The sequence below is a fragment of the Culex pipiens genome, chromosome 2, assembly GCF_016801865.2.
Source record: "Culex pipiens pallens isolate TS chromosome 2, TS_CPP_V2, whole genome shotgun sequence".
In the NCBI taxonomy this organism is placed as follows: Eukaryota; Metazoa; Arthropoda; class Insecta; order Diptera; family Culicidae; genus Culex; species Culex pipiens.
Genome location: NC_068938.1, coordinates 204,598,285 through 204,615,754, shown reverse-complemented (window position 1 = coordinate 204,615,754; position 17,470 = coordinate 204,598,285). Strand labels below are relative to the sequence as shown.

Below are 17,470 nucleotides of genomic sequence, written 5' to 3'. Positions count from 1 at the left end.
TTTGTTTTGCGTGTAGTGAATCATAACAAAAGAAGAAAGTCGCAGGAAAAAGCTGGTGATTGTGTGAAAATAGTGGAAAATTTTGGGTTTTTCCGGGGAAATTATGCCCGTTTGATTGGGACGTGTCGGAGAACCGTGCCGGACGCGACCGTTTCTGCGCGCGTCAAGATGCAGTTCCAGTTTGTGTGGGCAATGGCCCAGCTGCTGGTGTTTTGCGCCGGATCTCGGCCGGACAACAATTTTGACATTACGGATCTGGTGTTTGGGGGCAAGCTGGCGGACACGATTCCGGCGGCGTACGGGGACTTTAACTCGGACGAGCTGTTTGACGTGTTTGTGCTGCGGGACAATTTCAAGACGGTGCAGATTCTGTTTGGCAGTGACGATAAGCCACTGCTGCAGGAAGGGCCAAAGTGCGAGTTTAAAAAGTTTCACATCACCGGAGTTGTTCCGGGGGATTTCGATGGGGACGCGTACATGGACGTGATGTTTACGGTGCGTCGCGAGGGGGAAAAGGACGAACAGGGAGTTTATATCAACTGGGGCGGCTCGGAGTACATGAATTGCACCAAAGAGGACGAAGAACCGTTAATTGTGATGCGAGGCCAGCCGCTGGCGCTGGATTACGATAAGGACTTTATCATCGACCTGTTTGGGATGGACGCGCACGGAGAACGACGGTTCTGGATCTTCAAAAAGCCTCAGGATGGTCACCGGAAACCTCCGGATGCAATCGGAATGAAAAAGGCCAAGGGAGGAGAGCTGCGAGTTCCGCACTCCCACGCCATCATCGATCTGAACAAGGATTTCACCGCGGACCTGGTGCTGGCCACGATGGGTGGCTTCGAGATCTGGCACGGCACCGAAGACGAAGAAGCGTTCGTCTACAGCCACGAAATCCCACTCATCGTCGGCAACTACGACGCCCACATCGGTCAGGCCATCTTCCTCGACGTTGAACTCGACGGAAGTCTCTTGATGGTGGTCCCCCTCTGCTTCGATGCCAAATGCCACAACTCAACCATCTTTGTGCACCACGGAAATCACTTCCATGACCTGCACATCGACTTCAAAGACGACCACAACGACGTCTGGGGCTTCGTAACGCCGGAACACGACAACTGGGCCAACCAGGTCATCTCCCTGCGCGGCGGAGACTTCAACCTGGACGGTTACCCCGACCTTCTAGCAACCCTCTCAAAAACCCCCGGCCAAACCCAAACCTTCCTCCTGGAAAACGTCCCCTGCGAGAAACTAGCCTGCACGCACATGAAGCGAACCTTCGCGATCCGCTGGAAGGCCCTGGCGCCCTTTGCCAACGGCACCCTGATGGGGTCGTTTTACGATTTTTACAACGACGGCGTGTTGGACGTGATTTTGGTGGAAAAGACGGCCAACAGTACGCGGCCAGTGGCATTCCGGAACTCGCTCGATTACGACGCGAACTTTGTGAAGGTGATTGTGCTGACGGGGCTGTCCAACAGGACCGGGCCGAAGAAGCGAACGCCGCTCGGGAGGAAGAAGAGAACGTACGGTAAGTCGGTCATCAGGAAATTTTTCTGTGAGTTTAGATTCAGTAATCATATTTAATTAGCTTTTAAAAAATAAACTCAGCAGGACAAGCTTATTTGTGGAAACAAATTCAACTTCTGATTCGATTGCTTTTAAAAACATACTTCTATCTTTTGAAGCAGTCCATAAAAAAGCAGCTTAAGCCAATTTTTTAAGGTGTTGACAATGTTTTCAAAATTAATTCAATTGTATTTTCAAAATTTTTGTGATAAATTCCTGAATTCTTAAATTCTTAAATTCTTAAATTCTTAAATTCTTAAATTCTTAAATTCTTAAATTCTTAAATTCTTAAATTCTTAAATTCTTAAATTCTTAAATTCTTAAATTCTTAAATTCTTAAATTCTTAAATTCTTAAATTTTTAAATTTTTAAATTCTTTAATTCTTTAATTCTTTAATTCTTTAATTCTTTAATTCTTTAACTCTTTAATTCTTTAATTCTTTAATTCTTTAATTCTTTAATTCTTTAATTCTTTAATTCTTTAATTCTTTAATTCTTTAATTCTTTAATTCTTTAATTCTTTAATTCTTTAATTCTTTAATTCTTTAATTCTTTAATTCTTTAATTCTTTAATTCTTTAATTCTTTAATTCTTTAATTCTTTAATTCTTTAATTCTTTAATTCTTTAATTCTTTAATTCTTTAATTCTTTAATTCTTTAATTCTTTAATTCTTTAATTCTTTAATTCTTTAATTCTTTAATTCTTTAATTCTTTAATTCTTTAATTCTTTAATTCTTTAATTCTTTAATTCTTTAATTCTTTAATTCTTTAATTCTTTAATTCTTTAATTCTTTAATTCTCTAATTCTTTAACTCTTTAATTCTTTAATTCTTTAATTCTTTAATTCTTTAATTCTTTAATTCTTTAATTCTTTAATTCTTCAATTCTTTAATTCTTTAATTCTTTAATTCTTTAATTCTTTAATTCTTTAATTCTTTAATTCTTTAATTCTTTAATTCTTTAATTCTTTAATTCTTTAATTCTTTAATTCTTTAGTTCTTTAATTCTTTAATTCTTTAATTCTTTAATTCTTTAATTCTTTAATTCTTTAATTCTTTAATTCTTTAATTCTTTAATTCTTTAATTCTTTAATTCTTTAATTCTTTAATTCTTTAATTCTTTAATTCTTTAATTCTTTAATTCTTTAATTCTTTAATTCTTTAATTCTTTAATTCTTTAATTCTTTAATTCTTTAATTCTTTAATTCTTTAATTCTTTAATTCTTTAATTCTTTAATTCTTTAATTCTTTAATTCTTTAATTCTTTAATTCTTTAATTCTTTAATTCTTTAATTCTTTAATTCTTTAATTCTTTAATTCTTTAATTCTTTAATTCTCTAATTCTTTAATTCTTTAATTCTTTAATTCTTTAATTCTTTAATTCTTTAATTATTTAATTCTTTAATTCTTTAATTCTTTAATTCTTTAATTCTTTAATTCTTTAATTCTTTAATTCTTTAATTCTTTAATTCTTTAGTTCTTTAATTCTTTAATTCTTTAATTCTTTAATTCTTTAATTCTTTAATTCTTTAATTCTTTAATTCTTTAATTCTTTAATTCTTTAATTCTTTAATTCTTTAATTCTTTAATTCTTTAATTCTTTAATTCTTTAATTCTTTAATTCTTTAATTCTTTAATTCTTTAGTTCTTTAATTCTTTAATTCTTTAATTCTTTAATTCTTTAATTCTTTAATTCTTTAATTCTTTAATTCTTTAATTCTTTAATTCTTTAATTCTTTAATTCTTTAATTCTTTAATTCTTTAATTCTTTAATTCTTTAATTCTTTAATTCTTTAATTCTTTAATTCTTTAATTCTTTAATTCTTTAATTCTTTAATTCTTTAATTCTTTAATTCTTTAATTCTTTAATTCTTTAATTCTTTAATTCTTTAATTCTTTAATTCTTTAATTCTTTAATTCTTTAATTCTTTAATTCTTTAATTCTTTAATTCTTTAATTCTTTAATTCTTTAATTCTTTAATTCTTTAATTCTTTAATTCTTTAATTCTTTAATTCTTTAATTCTTTAATTCTTTAATTCTTTAATTCTTTAATTCTTTAATTCTTTAATTCTTTAATTCTTTAATTCTTTAATTCTTTAATTCTTTAATTCTTTAATTCTTTAATTCTTTAATTCTTTAATTCTTTAATTCTTTAATTCTTTAATTCTTTAATTCTCTAATTCTTTAACTCTTTAATTCTTTAATTCTTTAATTCTTTAATTCTTTAATTCTTTAATTCTTTAATTCTTCAATTCTTTAATTCTTTAATTCTTTAATTCTTTAATTCTTTAATTCTCTAATTCTTTAACTCTTTAATTCTTTAATTCTTTAATTCTTTAATTCTTTAATTCTTTAATTCATTAATTCTTTAATTCTTTAATTCTTTAATTCTTTAATTCTTTAATTCTTTAATTCTTTAATTCTCTAATTCTTTAACTCTTTAATTCTTTAATTCTTTAATTCTTTAATTCTTTAATTCTTTAATTCTTTAATTCTTTAATTCTTTAATTCTTTAATTCTTTAATTCTTTAATTCTTTAATTCTTTATTTCTTTAATTCTTTAATTCTTTAATTCTTTAATTCTTTAATTCTTTAATTCTTTAATTCTTTAACTCTTTAATTCTTTAATTCTTTAATTCTTTAATTCTTCAATTCTTTAATTCTTTAATTCTTTAATTCTTTAGTTCTTTAATTCTTTAATTCTTTAATTCTTTAATTCTTTAATTCTTTAATTCTTTAATTCTTTAATTCTTTAATTCTTTAATTCTTTAATTCTTTAATTCTTTAATTCTTTAATTCTTTAATTCTTTAATTCTTTAATTCTTTAATTCTTTAATTCTTCAATTCTTTAATTCTTTAATTCTTTAATTCTTTAGTTCTTTAATTCTTTAATTCTTTAATTCTTTAATTCTTTAATTCTTTAATTCTTTAATTCTTTAATTCTTTAATTCTTTAATTCTTTAATTCTTTAATTCTTTAATTCTTTAATTCTTTAATTCTTTAATTCTTTAATTCTTTAATTCTTTAATTCTTTAATTCTTTAATTCTTTAATTCTTTAATTCTTTAATTCTTTAATTCTTTAATTCTTTAATTCTTTAATTCTTTAATTCTTTAATTCTTTAATTCTTTAATTCTTTAATTCTTTAATTCTTTAATTCTTTAATTCTTTAATTCTTTAATTCTTTAATTCTTTAATTCTTTAATTCTTTAATTCTTTAATTCTTTAATTCTTTAATTCTTTAATTCTTTAATTCTTTAATTCTTTAATTCTTTAATTCTTTAATTCTTTAATTCTTTAATTCTTTAATTCTTTAATTCTTTAATTCTTTAATTCTTTAATTCTTTAATTCTTTAATTCTTTAATTCTTTAATTCTTTAATTCGTGTATACTTTTATTCTTATATTCTTAAATTCTTTAATTCCTAAAATTTTTAATTCTTAAAAAAAATCTGAAAATTCGAAATTATAATGTTATATTCAAAAAATCATAATAATAGTAATATCTTGAAATTAGATAATTTGTCGCATTTTGGTGTTGTATTTGGTAGAGATCCAAATTTTGTGAAAAATAATATTTTTAGATTAAATTATCCGGATAATGCCTGATTATTTTTTTTAATCGCTAGATTTTAAAAATTAAATATACTCTATATCTCTGAAATTTAAAAAAAAAATCAGTACCTTTTTTTAATAACTGAATCATTTTAACATTTTATTTTACTTTCATTGTAATAGGCAAAAAAATAAAAAAGTATAAAAATTGAAATTACGAGTCATGGTTTCAACATTTTAATGAAAAAAGTGTTTTAAAATGCATTATACACCTGTCCAGTTGTTTTGCCATCATTAGTTTCCAAAATATCTAAGTATTAACGAAAATTTTATTTTCTGCTCAAAATAAATCTGTAACAACTTTTCAATAGGGCGAAACCCTCAGATGTAAACAAACTGAGTTTTTGTCAGAATCATATAAAGCGAACAAAACTGATTCTAAAACACCTTCCATCATCACAAAATTCTGAAAATACGTAGTTTTACAAGCAAAAAAACAAAAGGGCTAATCAACAACATCAATCAAAACAAACCAAATTGAGTTTCCGCCCTTGTGTTTTCATCCAATCACGAGGGGCGAATGTAGTGTTTTCTGCAAGTTCCGACGTATATTTAGAAACACTAATTTTTCGTTATAATTTAGTGAATTTGAACCTGACAATCCTTAAAATGGATCAAAATGTATGTTTTTGATGTCTCTGACCACAATTCCACAACAAACACAGATTTGTATGATCCTAAATACATAAATTTTTAATTTCAATTATTGTAGTATCGGATCTGGTCTGGATTCACAATCTAGATGTGAAGGTCCATAATTTACCGGTTCATGGGACATCCGGGGATTCTGGGTCGAACAGTTGCAGGACAAAAAGTTAGTGTAGGGAGGTTTAGGAGTAATGCCGTACAAAATCATCGCCTCCGTAACCATCGAAGCTATGCAAAGATTGAGAAGGCAGGATGGTGTCTCCCACTTCCGGCGGGGACACCCCAAGGAACGTCACTTCAATATAGACCACATCGTCAAACCAACTTGCTACTTACGGTGTATCCTAGCTCAACGAGCCTTGGCCTGAATCGGACTCCTTATGAAGGCTTTCTAGACCAATTTTTTATCACTGAGGTTGCAAATATCACTGTATTATCACTGACTGTAACGTTTCACAATGATAAAATAGTTGTTTCACCACTTTTTTTCTTTAAAAACCCGAAAAATGAACAAAAAACAAAAGGGCGAATCTGTTGTTTACTTTTGCTTTGTGGCGTAACCTGACGGGCTAAACCGTTGTTTTGGTTGAGTGGGTGGCGAATATGGTGGGGCGAAAATGGAGGCACGCTCTTCAAAAAGGCCTAATTTGTTTTTCTCAATTTTTAATAGCAAAAACACCTTAATTATTTTCAAATTGCTCTCTGTGATGAAATCATTGCTATTTTCTGTTAAGTTTTGAAAAAAATGATGGTTATCATGCTTTTTTGTGAAAATAGGAATTGATCGGAATTGCAAAATTTTGAATGTTGCTTTTCTCGAAACGGCAGGATCGTAGGTTTCGCCCTTTTGAAATGTTGTTACTGAAATTTTGAAAAATATTTGCAACGGCCTAACTTGGGACCATCCATAAACCACGTGAACACTTTAGGGGAGGGGGGTATGGTGATTGTCCACGATCCATACAAAAAAGATTTTTTATATATGGACAATTGTTCACAGATTCCCAAAAAAGTGTCCACGTGGTTTATGGATGGTCCCCTTGTTGAATTTTGATTTTTTTTTCTTCCGAATTTTTTTAATTTTTCGTTTATGGTTTTTTAATGATTGTGTTTTTGAGTTTTTATGTTTCTGGATTTTTGAGTTTCTAAATTTTAATAAAAATACATTTTAGATAACAGGAAATTGGATAGTTTGTAGCATTTTTGTAACACGTATCAGGTTAGCGATCCAAATTTTGTGAAAAATAATATTTTCGTGATTTGATTATCCAGATAATGCTTCATTCATTTTTTCTAATCCCTAATCCCTTTACCTCTGAAATTTTATAAATTCAATACCTATCGAGAAATTAAAAGTGAGAGTGTGTGCAACATGGAGTTAAACTTTCTATGAAGTTGCTGTGAAGGTTACCATGACACTTTGAAAAGTTTAACTCCATGTTGCACGCACACACTCTCACTTTTAATTTCTCGATTTTTAATTACTGAATTTTTCAACTTTTTTTAACTTTGAAATGCAATTTTTTTCTAATAATTTTTTTTTATTTTTCATTTTTCAACTTTTTTATTTCTATTTTTTAAGTTGAAAATTCAGTTTTTTTTTTTATTTTCATATTTTTATTACTTTTTAACACTACGAAATTTTCAAATTTTCTTTTTAAATTAATTTATACATTTTTGAATTTTGATTTTTATAATTTCGATATTTTTTTAATTTTTAGTTTAGGATTTTTTAATGTTTGTGTTTTTGAGTTATTAAGATTTTTGAGTTCCTATATTTTTGTTTTTAATATTTCTTGTTTAAATTTAAAAAAAATACATCTTAGATAACAGGACCTTTATACCCCCCCCCATGTTCGCATAAATGTCCCGTATGCAAAAACTGCTGAGCTGAGAAAAACGCATTTGAAGTTTGTCCCACACATAAGGTTACGTGTTAAGTTTTCGCGAAAAAACTGGATTTCCTCCTGATTTCTAGAACAAAGTACTGGATATTGTAAACTTTTCTGAAAGATCTCACGATTTTGGACCAAACTGCATCAATTACACAAAAATGATGAAAATGCATATGGGACATTTTTGCGATCATAAACAGTATAGTTTGTAGTATATTTCCAATTTTGTAAAAAAAAAAATCTAGACTTGCTTTGCTTTATTAATTTTTTTGTGATCCCCAGATTTTTTAATAAAAAAATTTCTAAAGCTCTGGAATTTAAAACTGTATTTTTACTACTGATTTTTTTTTAATTTTGTTAAACTTTTTTTAATACCACATTTTTTTTTGTTTTTGCATTTTTTTTTTTGCATTTCGCAGTTTTTTAATGCTTAAAATTTCCGTATTTTTTAATTGTAAGATTTTCAATGTCTTTTTTTATTTTTTTATCAACTAAATTTAAAAAAAATCGAACTTAGATTTTTTTTAATACAGATTTTTGATAAATTTTTAAGTTTTTTTTTATGTTTTTGAAGTTTCTAGATTTTGAGTTTCTAAAATGTGTGTGTTTTGCCTTTCTTACTAAAGAAAGGTATAGTGTTTGCTTTTGGCACCGACGCCAAATCAAGCTTCGTTCCCAAATCATTTCTCGAGAAATATTCATTCGAAAAATCTGCAAAAAATCATGGACGATCGATTTTCGACGCCCGATCGATTGACAATGACAGAATTCGTCTACCTCCAATATCCGAATTTTGGCGCTTAATTTACTGTAGAGCACGCGTGACGTCCGTGTGTGGTAAAAAAGTGCTCAATTTTGTGGTAGGGGGTTTCTCAGAGCCCACATTATGGATTTAAGCTCTCTTGGGCGCATTTGAAAGGGGATGTGCTGAACCTGAACCAGTTCCATACCAAATTTGAATTTATCCATTTTTTATGGGGACTCGGAGTGTGTTTTCACCAAATCAGGCGGTTTTCAAATGAAAATTCGGTCGAAAATTGAAGTATTGAAATCGTTTATTTGTCCAAAAAATTGCATTTTTCCAGCCCTACATCCTCCCAAATTTTCATCCATGTCGGTAATGTGGTTTTTGATTTACAGCTTGTGGACTAATTCACTGTGAGGGGGAAAAACCCCTAAAAAAGGTAAAAGCCAATTTTCACCAAATGCCAAAACTATTCCTTTGGCATTTTATCGAATTTTTTTTCTCCACATCATAATCTAGACCATACTCGATGTTCTGAAACAAATTTGACCTCATTTGGATTTACCGTTCAGATTTTAGAAAATTTCCATTTTTGCCTTTCTTACTAAAGAAAGGTATAGTGTTTGCTTTTGGCACCGACGCCAAATCAAGCTTCGTTCCCAAATCATTTCTCGAGAAATATTCATTCGAAAAATCTGCAAAAAATCATGGACGATCGATCGTCGCCTCGTCGACAAGTTGCCAAGTTGAGCTTCACATGCAGACGCGAGAAATGCTGGCGCGTGTAGAGTTTTGATACTAGATTACCCCCTTTTAGTGCAAGTTGCTTTATCGATTGCTCGTTCATCACACATCGCCTATCATTATTTTCTATGCTAAGCTTCAGTGAACGCAAACTAGACGCAAGCAGCTATCTGTTCTGAAGCCTCATGCTCATTCTTTTGCCTTTCTTTTTTGTTTTGCTCATTCTCTGATCGAACTCTGAGCGAACGAATTTCTGGGAAGCGTTCAAGCTTCCCATGTGCCAGTGACAACGCACATCGCGGGTTTGGTTTTCTAGCTTCGGTACTAGCCTTTTTGTGTATTAGTATTTTTGTTCATCGTACCAGCGCACCACGGTGGTTTATTCGGTACGTTTGCGTTTGTCGTAGTGAAGTCCCACCGAGCGCTCAGTCGTTGTATGCTTCCCAATCCCAAAAACGCCTAAATGCTTGCTTATTGAAAGCTCACAATTTTGCCTAACGCCTAAATGACAGTTTAGTGAATTACAGTAGGCGTTTCAAAGCTTTCAAGAACATTTATGCGGCTTTACCGTTACATCGTTGTTTACAACACGGCAAATTCTCGGGTGTTGAAACACTTTCTGCCAGTCATTTTGTTACCACTTTAACGCTCTGGAGCAGGACGGAATTATTTTGTTTTCTCGTTAACTTATAATATTTTGAAAAGTGCAAAAAAAACACTCAGAGAATACGAACAATTTAGCGATATGCAGAAAACATTATGAACATCGCAAATTGTGAACTAAATCTCTGTCGCAAAAACAATGTGTTCTGATTTAAAAAATCGAAAATGCTTGTGTGCGAGCACAGCTTACAACCGGCCATGGCAAATGGGCAAAAACCAGCGCTTTTCAGTTATATGAAAAAATATGGTTGAGTTTCGAATTGTATTATGAATGGACCATTCTTTATATTGCTATTTCTTTGAAAAAAAAAATCAACTGCCGTTAACTTCCTTTTGTAAGAAAGGCTCTATCTCACCCCAGGTGGGATTAAATCGGGTTTTTTTTTAATTTTTATGTTTCGATTATTTGCATTTTTGAATATTAAAATTTTCGTTTTTTTTTTTGTTATGGCTTTTTGAGAAAAAATTGAGCTAGGGATCACATCGAAGAAAAGCATTGCAGTATGAAGTTTGAAAGGGCTGAAGGAGGTATCGATAGATCGAGAAACATTGTGATAGCGAAAGTCGACAATCAGATTGTCGGTATTGTGTACCATCGATGTGCCATCCGAACTACAATGCTATAGAATGGTCTTAAACAATCAAAAATTATTCTAAAAAAATATTTATAATATCTTAACATCTCTCCCCCCACAGGAACCAACCTGCCCGGTCCTCGCATCGAGTACAACACCACCACCCAGGACGGCGACCCGCAGCACGGCGCCTCCGCCCAGCTCCCCCAGTCCGCTTACTTCTCGCTCCATCTCCCGTACACCACCTTCGGCCTGGGTCGCACGCCCAACTTTGTCGACTCGCTCACCGTCGGCCTGTCGAACCACTCGCGCACCTGGACCCAACTCATCCCCAACTCCCAGATGATCGTCGTTCCGCGTCCGATCGACCAGACGGAAAAGTGGAAGGCGCAGCTGTTCGTGACGCCGAGCAAGCTGATCCTGATGAGTGTGGTGGCGCTCGGGGGGATCTGTTTGGTGATTCTGTTGCTGATTTTGATCCTGTACGCGAAGGAAAAGCGCGAGGATCGCATCCAGAGATCGCTGGAGGCACATCGGTTCCACTTTGATGCGATGTAGAGGGGAGTTTCGAAGCAGGTGGAGACGAAGACGGGGTAAATATTCTGCGATATTTCTCTTTATTTATAGTTGATTCTATTCTTTATATATACGTGTGTGTGCTTTAGCTTCCTTCTTTTTGGAATAATTTATTATTGTTTTTTTAATCGATAATATTCGAATAGTGTACTGACCGAGCGCGACAAGTTTCATTTCATTCTCAAAATCTACTGATAATAACCAGAAAATAATAAAATAAACGAAAAAGACACAGTTCACAATGTTCCAGGAAAGAAAACGCCAAGCGAGAGTAATTATTTGTGAGAAAGTCCCATTTTTAATCACTTGCTGCAGCTCGAAATGTATTCCAAATTTGCTTTTCTAACTTTAACGTGTTTGTTGACATTCATAAAACAACTGACAGCATCGAAAGTCGTTTAACGACTGAAGGAACAGATGGAAAATGAAATGCCAACAAAATCACGTCATTTGGCAGCTGTTGTAAGAAAATTGCTTTATTACGGATTCCGGATATTTTTGGACCTGCTTCTGTTTCCCAGGTTAGGAACGGCTCAAAACAGCGTCTCTTTATCAAGTGAAAATCAGATCTCAAACAAAGGCCTTCCGGTCAGACACGGAGTTGGTGCAGAAACGGCTTGGAAATGCTTAGAGAAAGAGAATACATTCTAAGAAAAAGATTCCAGTATCTCTTCCGGAAGAGATCCAGCAACAAATTTGGATGGTTTGACGTTTGCGGAGAGTGACAATAAGCGAAGAAAATTGTTAGAACACAATTGTCAGTACGGAATTACACATATATCTTAAACAGTCAATACAATACTTTAAATACATTCAAATGCAGTCTCTCGTCTTAAGCCGGTGCCAGCAGCACCATCAATGCAGTCAGTACGCAAGCGTCCGCCTCCTTCGTCGTCCAATGACGCAGCCCAGCACTTCCGGCACCGGAAGTGCTTGACCCGCCCTCTCCTACACCACTGCCGGCCGCATCCGGAAACTCAATGCTGGACAGCGCCTGCGACCTCACGCGAACCTCAAAGGTGGCGCAAATCCGATAGCACACTCCGCTGGCCATGTACCGGTGGAACGACGAACGCTGCGAACGCTCGCTCGAGTCCGGCTGCGACTGCAGCAAGATGTGCGTGCCGGGTACAAAGTTGTCCCCGACTGTGGTACCTTCCGGCAGGAATTGGCACGATTCTGAAAGAACAGGTATTGAGGATTGAGAAATTCGTGGTTTCAAGAGATCTCTCACCAATCGGCAACGGTTGACCGTGATCCAGCACCGACCGTATCTTCTCCACCCGCGCGTTGTAGTACGCCGTAGTCCAAACAGAATCGTCCCCAGTCATCCGGCCATCGCAGGAACTGTTCAGCGTTTGCTGGTTGATCTTGAACCGCACCCACCCGCTGACCATCGTGCCCTGCAGCGAAGGAGCGCAACCCTCGCAGAAGCACCCGAAGCTGTCCCCGGCGAAGAACACGTCCGGCAGCATCAGCGTCCGCTTGAAGCCCATCACCAGCTTCAGGTAGTCGCAGTCCTTGTTCTCGGCCACGCTCAGCACCGAAGCGGCCGACGAGATCGAGTTGGCGCGGGACAGCCGTACGACCGGATCCTCGGCGAACTCGACCACGTTGGCGCGACGACCGGTGGAAGTTCCCGTGGTAGTTGTAGATGCCACTGCTGACGACTCCGCCGGAGGTTGATGTTCCGGAGCCGTCGAGCAGCTGTTCTGCAGCGGCAACCCCAGCTTTGCCCGATTGTTGGCGATTGTGTTGCTGTCCTCTTCCGGCTCGGACTCGTTCAGTTGAATGCTGAAATCAATGTTGCTGTCCACGTCCTCCAGATAGTTGGGATCGGTGTTGCTCTCCTGGTTCGCCTGGCCAGCTGCACCGGAAGCTGCCGCCGTTACGGCAGCCGCAGAAGTGGCTGCCGCTCCAGTCGTGCTGCGGTAGTCTTCGAAGCCCTCGTCAAAGTTGACCGACTGGGACAGCTCGCCGCGGTTGCTGTCGAAGCTGCCCTGCAGCGCGTTGAAGCGATGCGTGCTCTGGCTTCGCTGGATGTTGAGATTCGTGGAATGTTGCAGCTGGAGCGAGTCGCGGAGGCAGCTGAAAATTTAAAATTGAGGTTGTCCAAATTTAACGTGTACGTTTGACGTTTGCTAACGGATCATGGAACGGCTGGAAAGCGAAACTTAATTGTTGATCGAAATGTCAGTCAGTCAGTTTCCTCAATATTTGTTTACAAGCAAAACAGTGAAAATCAAGCGTTTGTGGGTAAGAAACGGTTTAATCCAGCGTTTATTCACCATTTGAAGCGGCTTAGCTAAATCCACGTGCCAGCGTGCGACTCTAAACAAAAATTATTACTCACCACGAGTTGGATAAATCCTGATTCCTGGCCTCGTTGGCGGTTCGATTCTTGATGGAAATGTTCATCAGCAGATTCTCGGACACGCTGTCCATTACGGAGCGGCTCCTGAAAACAGCGAAATCGATTAGTTCCAGCAAAACAACCCGACATCCCCGTTAAAACTCACATCGAAGACGACGTTCCCGGGTTCGAGGCACCCGCCACGTCCGTTTCCTTCTCGTGCACCTCCAGATCGGCTTTTTCGCACTGCGGCACGTTCTCCACCTCCAGCGCGGACGATCCTTCCGCGACTCCACCGACACCAAGCGGAACCGCTCCCGCGGGTAGTGCCAGCTCCTCGTTGATCGGACTGCCACCCTTGGCGTCCCCATTAACGATCCCGATCCGCTCGCAACGGCCGTAGATGTCAAACACCGGATAGATGTGGTGCGGCAGCCCGATGGCCAGGTCGTCGAGCTGGGTTTGGCCGAAGGTGATGCCCAGGTTACCGGCGTGGGTCAGCGTTAGCGTGATGATGGTTCCCGGTTGGATCTGTTCGAAGATTTCCGCGTACTTGGACTGGGTTTTGTTGCCGTTGATGTTGATGTAGTCGTGGGTGGCGATCCAGCAGGGTCGTCGGAACAGGATGGCGGACGTTGGGAACGGGAACTGGTGCGTGGTGGGGCAAACTCCGAGCGCGCCAACGGCGATGGTTCCCTTCCACTTGGGGTTGACCTGCAGGATCTTGATGCTTACGCTGTGACCCTTGCAGAGCGGTTTCGAGAGGCAGACCACGCCCTGGTGGTAGGATTGCATTCGTCCGGCGGATTTTTTGTCGTCGAGGAGTTGGATGTTCTTGCCGTGACATTCGGAGAACTCGAACGATAGCGAGTCGGAGTCGATGGATTCCAGCATGGAATCCTGCTTGTTCAGCGGATCGAGGCCAAGCTCCAGTGAGTCCTGCAAGCGCAAGCTGCACGGTCTCAACGGAGACGAAGGGCCTTGCGAGGAGATGACCTGAGCGGCCATCGTTGACCCGAGCAGTTCAACCACGGCGAAAATGTCTTCCGAAACGTTCTGGAAGCTGATGTTCATGTCTTCCGAGTTGAGCAGGATCTTCAGCGTGCGCGAAGCGGTTAGCTCGATCGCGATGCGATCGCCAACCCGTAGCCAATCCAGCGATGCCAGCGACTTCTGCAGCAGCGTAGAATTGTACCGAACCTCGTTTCCGCTGACGTACCAAACGTTCGCCGGGATGCGCTTCATGCTGATTGGGATGTTCTTGCGGACGTGTTCGTCCGAAAGGTTGAGGTCGGTGACACCAACCTTCAAGCTACCCGCGTACAGCGGATTGATCTCGGTGATCTTAATCTCGAACGTCTCTCCGACCACGAGGGGTCGCTCGGAAAAGACCAGACAGTGCGACAGTGCCGTATTGGTGCAACGTGAAGCCAACGTCCAGTTCTGCATGAGCGTAACGTTGCCGGAGATGCACGACCAGCGATGTTTCGCTTCGAGTGCCGGTTGAATAACGGAGGTCGCTTGCAGGCTCTGCGAGTTTTCGCTGATGGCGTAAGGAGCTCGAATGTCCGGGAGCGGTGTGGTGATGCTGACCTGGGCGCACTGTCCGTACAGGTCGATCACCGCGTACAGATTCGGAGCCTTGCACTCGTAGTACGGGCCCTGGTCGACGCCGTTGATGAAGAAGTGGATGTTGTCGCCGTTGCGCATGACTCCGACACGCGAGCTCGCCGAGAGGGTGTCCAGATCGAACGGGAGATCGTTGCGGATTGTAACTCCGTTGCGCATCAGGGTCGTTCCGGAGATCATGATGGTGTCGTGTTCGAGATCGGTTGCGGTGCTTGGCAGGCTGAGCTCGTCCGGCCGGATTCCGGTTACGCCGATTTCTATCGAGCCGTTCCACTGGTCTACGACCGTTTCGAGGACGATCTCGAAGAGTTCGCGTTGTCTCAGCGGACGATTGCTGAACACGATCGAGTCGTTGAACTCTGCTAGGGCTTTGGGACGACATGCGGTGAGGCCTCCGTTTGAGATTCGGGCGTTCTTTCCGTGAACGGAGTGGAACTTCAGCTTGGGTTCACTGCTGAAGAGTGTGGTGTTTGAGATTGTTGAATTTCCGGTGTCCGGAGTGCCGCACTCGGACGTGTCTACGATGCTGGCTTGCGCCGCTTGTCCGTACAGGTCGATTACGCCGTAGACCTTTTCGGGGACGTTGGAAGCAGCCGGGCCTTGGTCAACTCCGTTGACCCAGAAGTGCAGCGTTCCGTCGTCCTTGCGAACGACACCGACGCGATCTCCAACCTGCAAGCGGTCTAGATTTTGACCGTACTGCTCGATCACGGTCATGCCGTTTTGCATCACGCCATTTCCGGTCATCATCCACGTACCGGAACGGACATTTGTCATGGTGAAGGGGAAGTCCAGCTCCTGTGGGCTGTGAGTTGTGACGCCCATCTCGATCGAGCCGGCCCACTTGGTGACGACCCGCTCCAATCTTACCTGGAACATCTCGTTTGGACGTAGATGTCTACGCGTGAGCACGACGCCGTTGTTGAAGTCGTCCGAAGCGTTAGGCCTCAACGCCGTTCTACCACTGTGGGTCACCGAAGCGTGCGATCCGCACATTGGATGGAACAGCAGTCGGTCCGATTGGCTCAGGTCTATTTCCGGACTTGGCGGGATCAACTCCTGCTCGGTGACGGGCAAGCTCATCAGGTTATTACGCCGAGTGACCAAGTTCTGCTGCTCACGTTCGTCTCGATCAACGATCGTGACTTTGATCGTCATGCCATACAGGTCAATGACACCCCACAACTGCTGGGAAACCCGAGTGGCCGCCACCCCCTGATCCCGACCGTTGATGTAGTAGTGAAGATTTGCGTTCGACTTTCGCATCATTCCTACGCGATCACCTTCGCGCAGTTCGTCCAGGTTGAACTCACCGTACTCGCGACGTGTGCCCTTTCCATTGGTCAGAATTCCACAACCTGACATCATGATGGTTCCGCTGCGCAGATTCGTCATAGTCGCTGGGAATTGCAACGCTGACGGGCAGTGCGTCGTAACGCCGACCTCGATCGAGCCGGACCACTTGTCAACCAGGCGATCAATGCGAATCTCAAACAGCTCGTTATCCCGCAACGGTCGATGCGTCATCACGACTCCGTTGTTAAACTCGTCCAGAGGTCGTCGCCTTTCGGCAGTTCTACAATTTGCGCTCAACTTCACCAACGATCCACAGCGCGTATGAAATCTCAACTTATCGCTAGGATCGATCGCGTCCAGTACGGAACTAGACCCGGAAGGACCTCCCCCGTTAGCCGTTGCACTAACGGACATCTCCACCGACATGGCAATGTCGATGTTCTGCGAAATCTGTGTACTCTCGTTACCATACTCCAAGCTGTCCGACGGACAAATCGAAACCTGGACGCACTTCCCATAAAGGTTCACCAACGCATACACGTTCTTCGGAATGTCCACCGCCGAAACGCCCTGCGAATCTCCGTTCACAAAGAAAATCAACTCCCCCTGCGCCGTCCTCACAACCCCAACCCGATCACCCTCCCCCAGCTTGTCCAGATCGGACCCATAATACTCCATCAGCGAGAGACCATCCTTCAGCACCGAAATCCCCGACATCACCCACGTTCCATTCCTCAGCTTGGTCGCACACGGTGGCAGCTCCGTCGTCTCCGGATTCACCGTCGTCACGCCAATCTCGATACTACCACTCCAGGCGTGAATCTACCACAAAGAAACCAGAGCCGCAATTAAATCAACTCCCAGACCAAAAAAAAAAATCAATATCTCACCTTCTCATCGATCCGCACCTCGAACAGGACGTCATCCTTGAGCGGTTCCGAACTAAGCACCAGCCCGTGGTTGAACTCGCTAATGTTCCGCATCGCCGTCCGGTTGTTGTTGGCCAGCGTGATGCGCTTGCCGCACCGTCGGTGGAACGACGACATCTCCCGGTTCCGGCGCGACAATCCGATTCACAGCACAGCAGAACAAGAGGGTTTGTTGTTCGATGCAAGTCTGGCAGGTTTGAAGTGAAAATTTTTGACAGCAGCGTCGAACTG

General features: G+C 39.5%; 2 protein-coding genes across 3 annotated transcripts; one reads left to right on the top strand and one right to left on the bottom strand.

Annotated features, from left to right (window-relative positions):
* Positions 1–14: 14 nt before the first annotated feature.
* Positions 15–11,297, top strand: LOC120416344 (T-cell immunomodulatory protein). 2 transcript variants are annotated; one of them, XM_039578073.2, is made up of 3 exons: positions 15–1,534; positions 10,578–11,049; positions 11,122–11,297. In XM_039578073.2, the coding sequence occupies exons 1-2, from the start codon at positions 169–171 to the stop codon at positions 11,012–11,014; spliced, it is 1,803 nt and encodes a 600-aa protein (XP_039434007.1). In that variant the 5' UTR covers positions 15–168; the 3' UTR covers positions 11,015–11,049; positions 11,122–11,297. The 2 variants fall into 2 exon arrangements, with proteins under 2 accessions (XP_039434007.1, XP_039434006.1); XM_039578072.2 differs by having other exon boundaries at positions 10,578–11,297.
* Positions 11,055–17,445, bottom strand: LOC120416341 (neuralized-like protein 4). Its single transcript, XM_039578068.2, has 5 exons — positions 17,201–17,445; positions 13,552–17,132; positions 13,386–13,490; positions 12,267–13,120; positions 11,055–12,211 (listed from the first exon to the last, which is right to left on the bottom strand). Exons 1-5 carry the CDS (start codon positions 17,354–17,356, stop codon positions 11,865–11,867), a joined length of 5,043 nt encoding a protein of 1,680 aa, XP_039434002.1. The 5' UTR covers positions 17,357–17,445; the 3' UTR covers positions 11,055–11,864.
* Positions 17,446–17,470: the final 25 nt, after the last annotated feature.

Bases quoted from the DNA above. Each gene is read 5' to 3' on its own strand.
- LOC120416344 (XM_039578073.2), top strand. From the start codon at position 169: ATGCAGTTCCAGTTTGTGTGGGCAATGGCCCAGCTGCTGGTGTTTTGC. The intron at 1,535-10,577 runs GTAAGTCGGTCA...CTCCCCCCACAG, and splicing joins GAGGAAGAAGAGAACGTACG to GAACCAACCTGCCCGGTCCT.
- LOC120416341 (XM_039578068.2), bottom strand. From the start codon at position 17,356: ATGTCGTCGTTCCACCGACGGTGCGGCAAGCGCATCACGCTGGCCAAC. The intron at 13,491-13,551 runs GTGAGTTTTAAC...CGCTGTTTTCAG, and splicing joins CCGGGAACGTCGTCTTCGAT to GAGCCGCTCCGTAATGGACA. The intron at 13,121-13,385 runs GTGAGTAATAAT...TTAAATTTTCAG, and splicing joins CAGGATTTATCCAACTCGTG to CTGCCTCCGCGACTCGCTCC.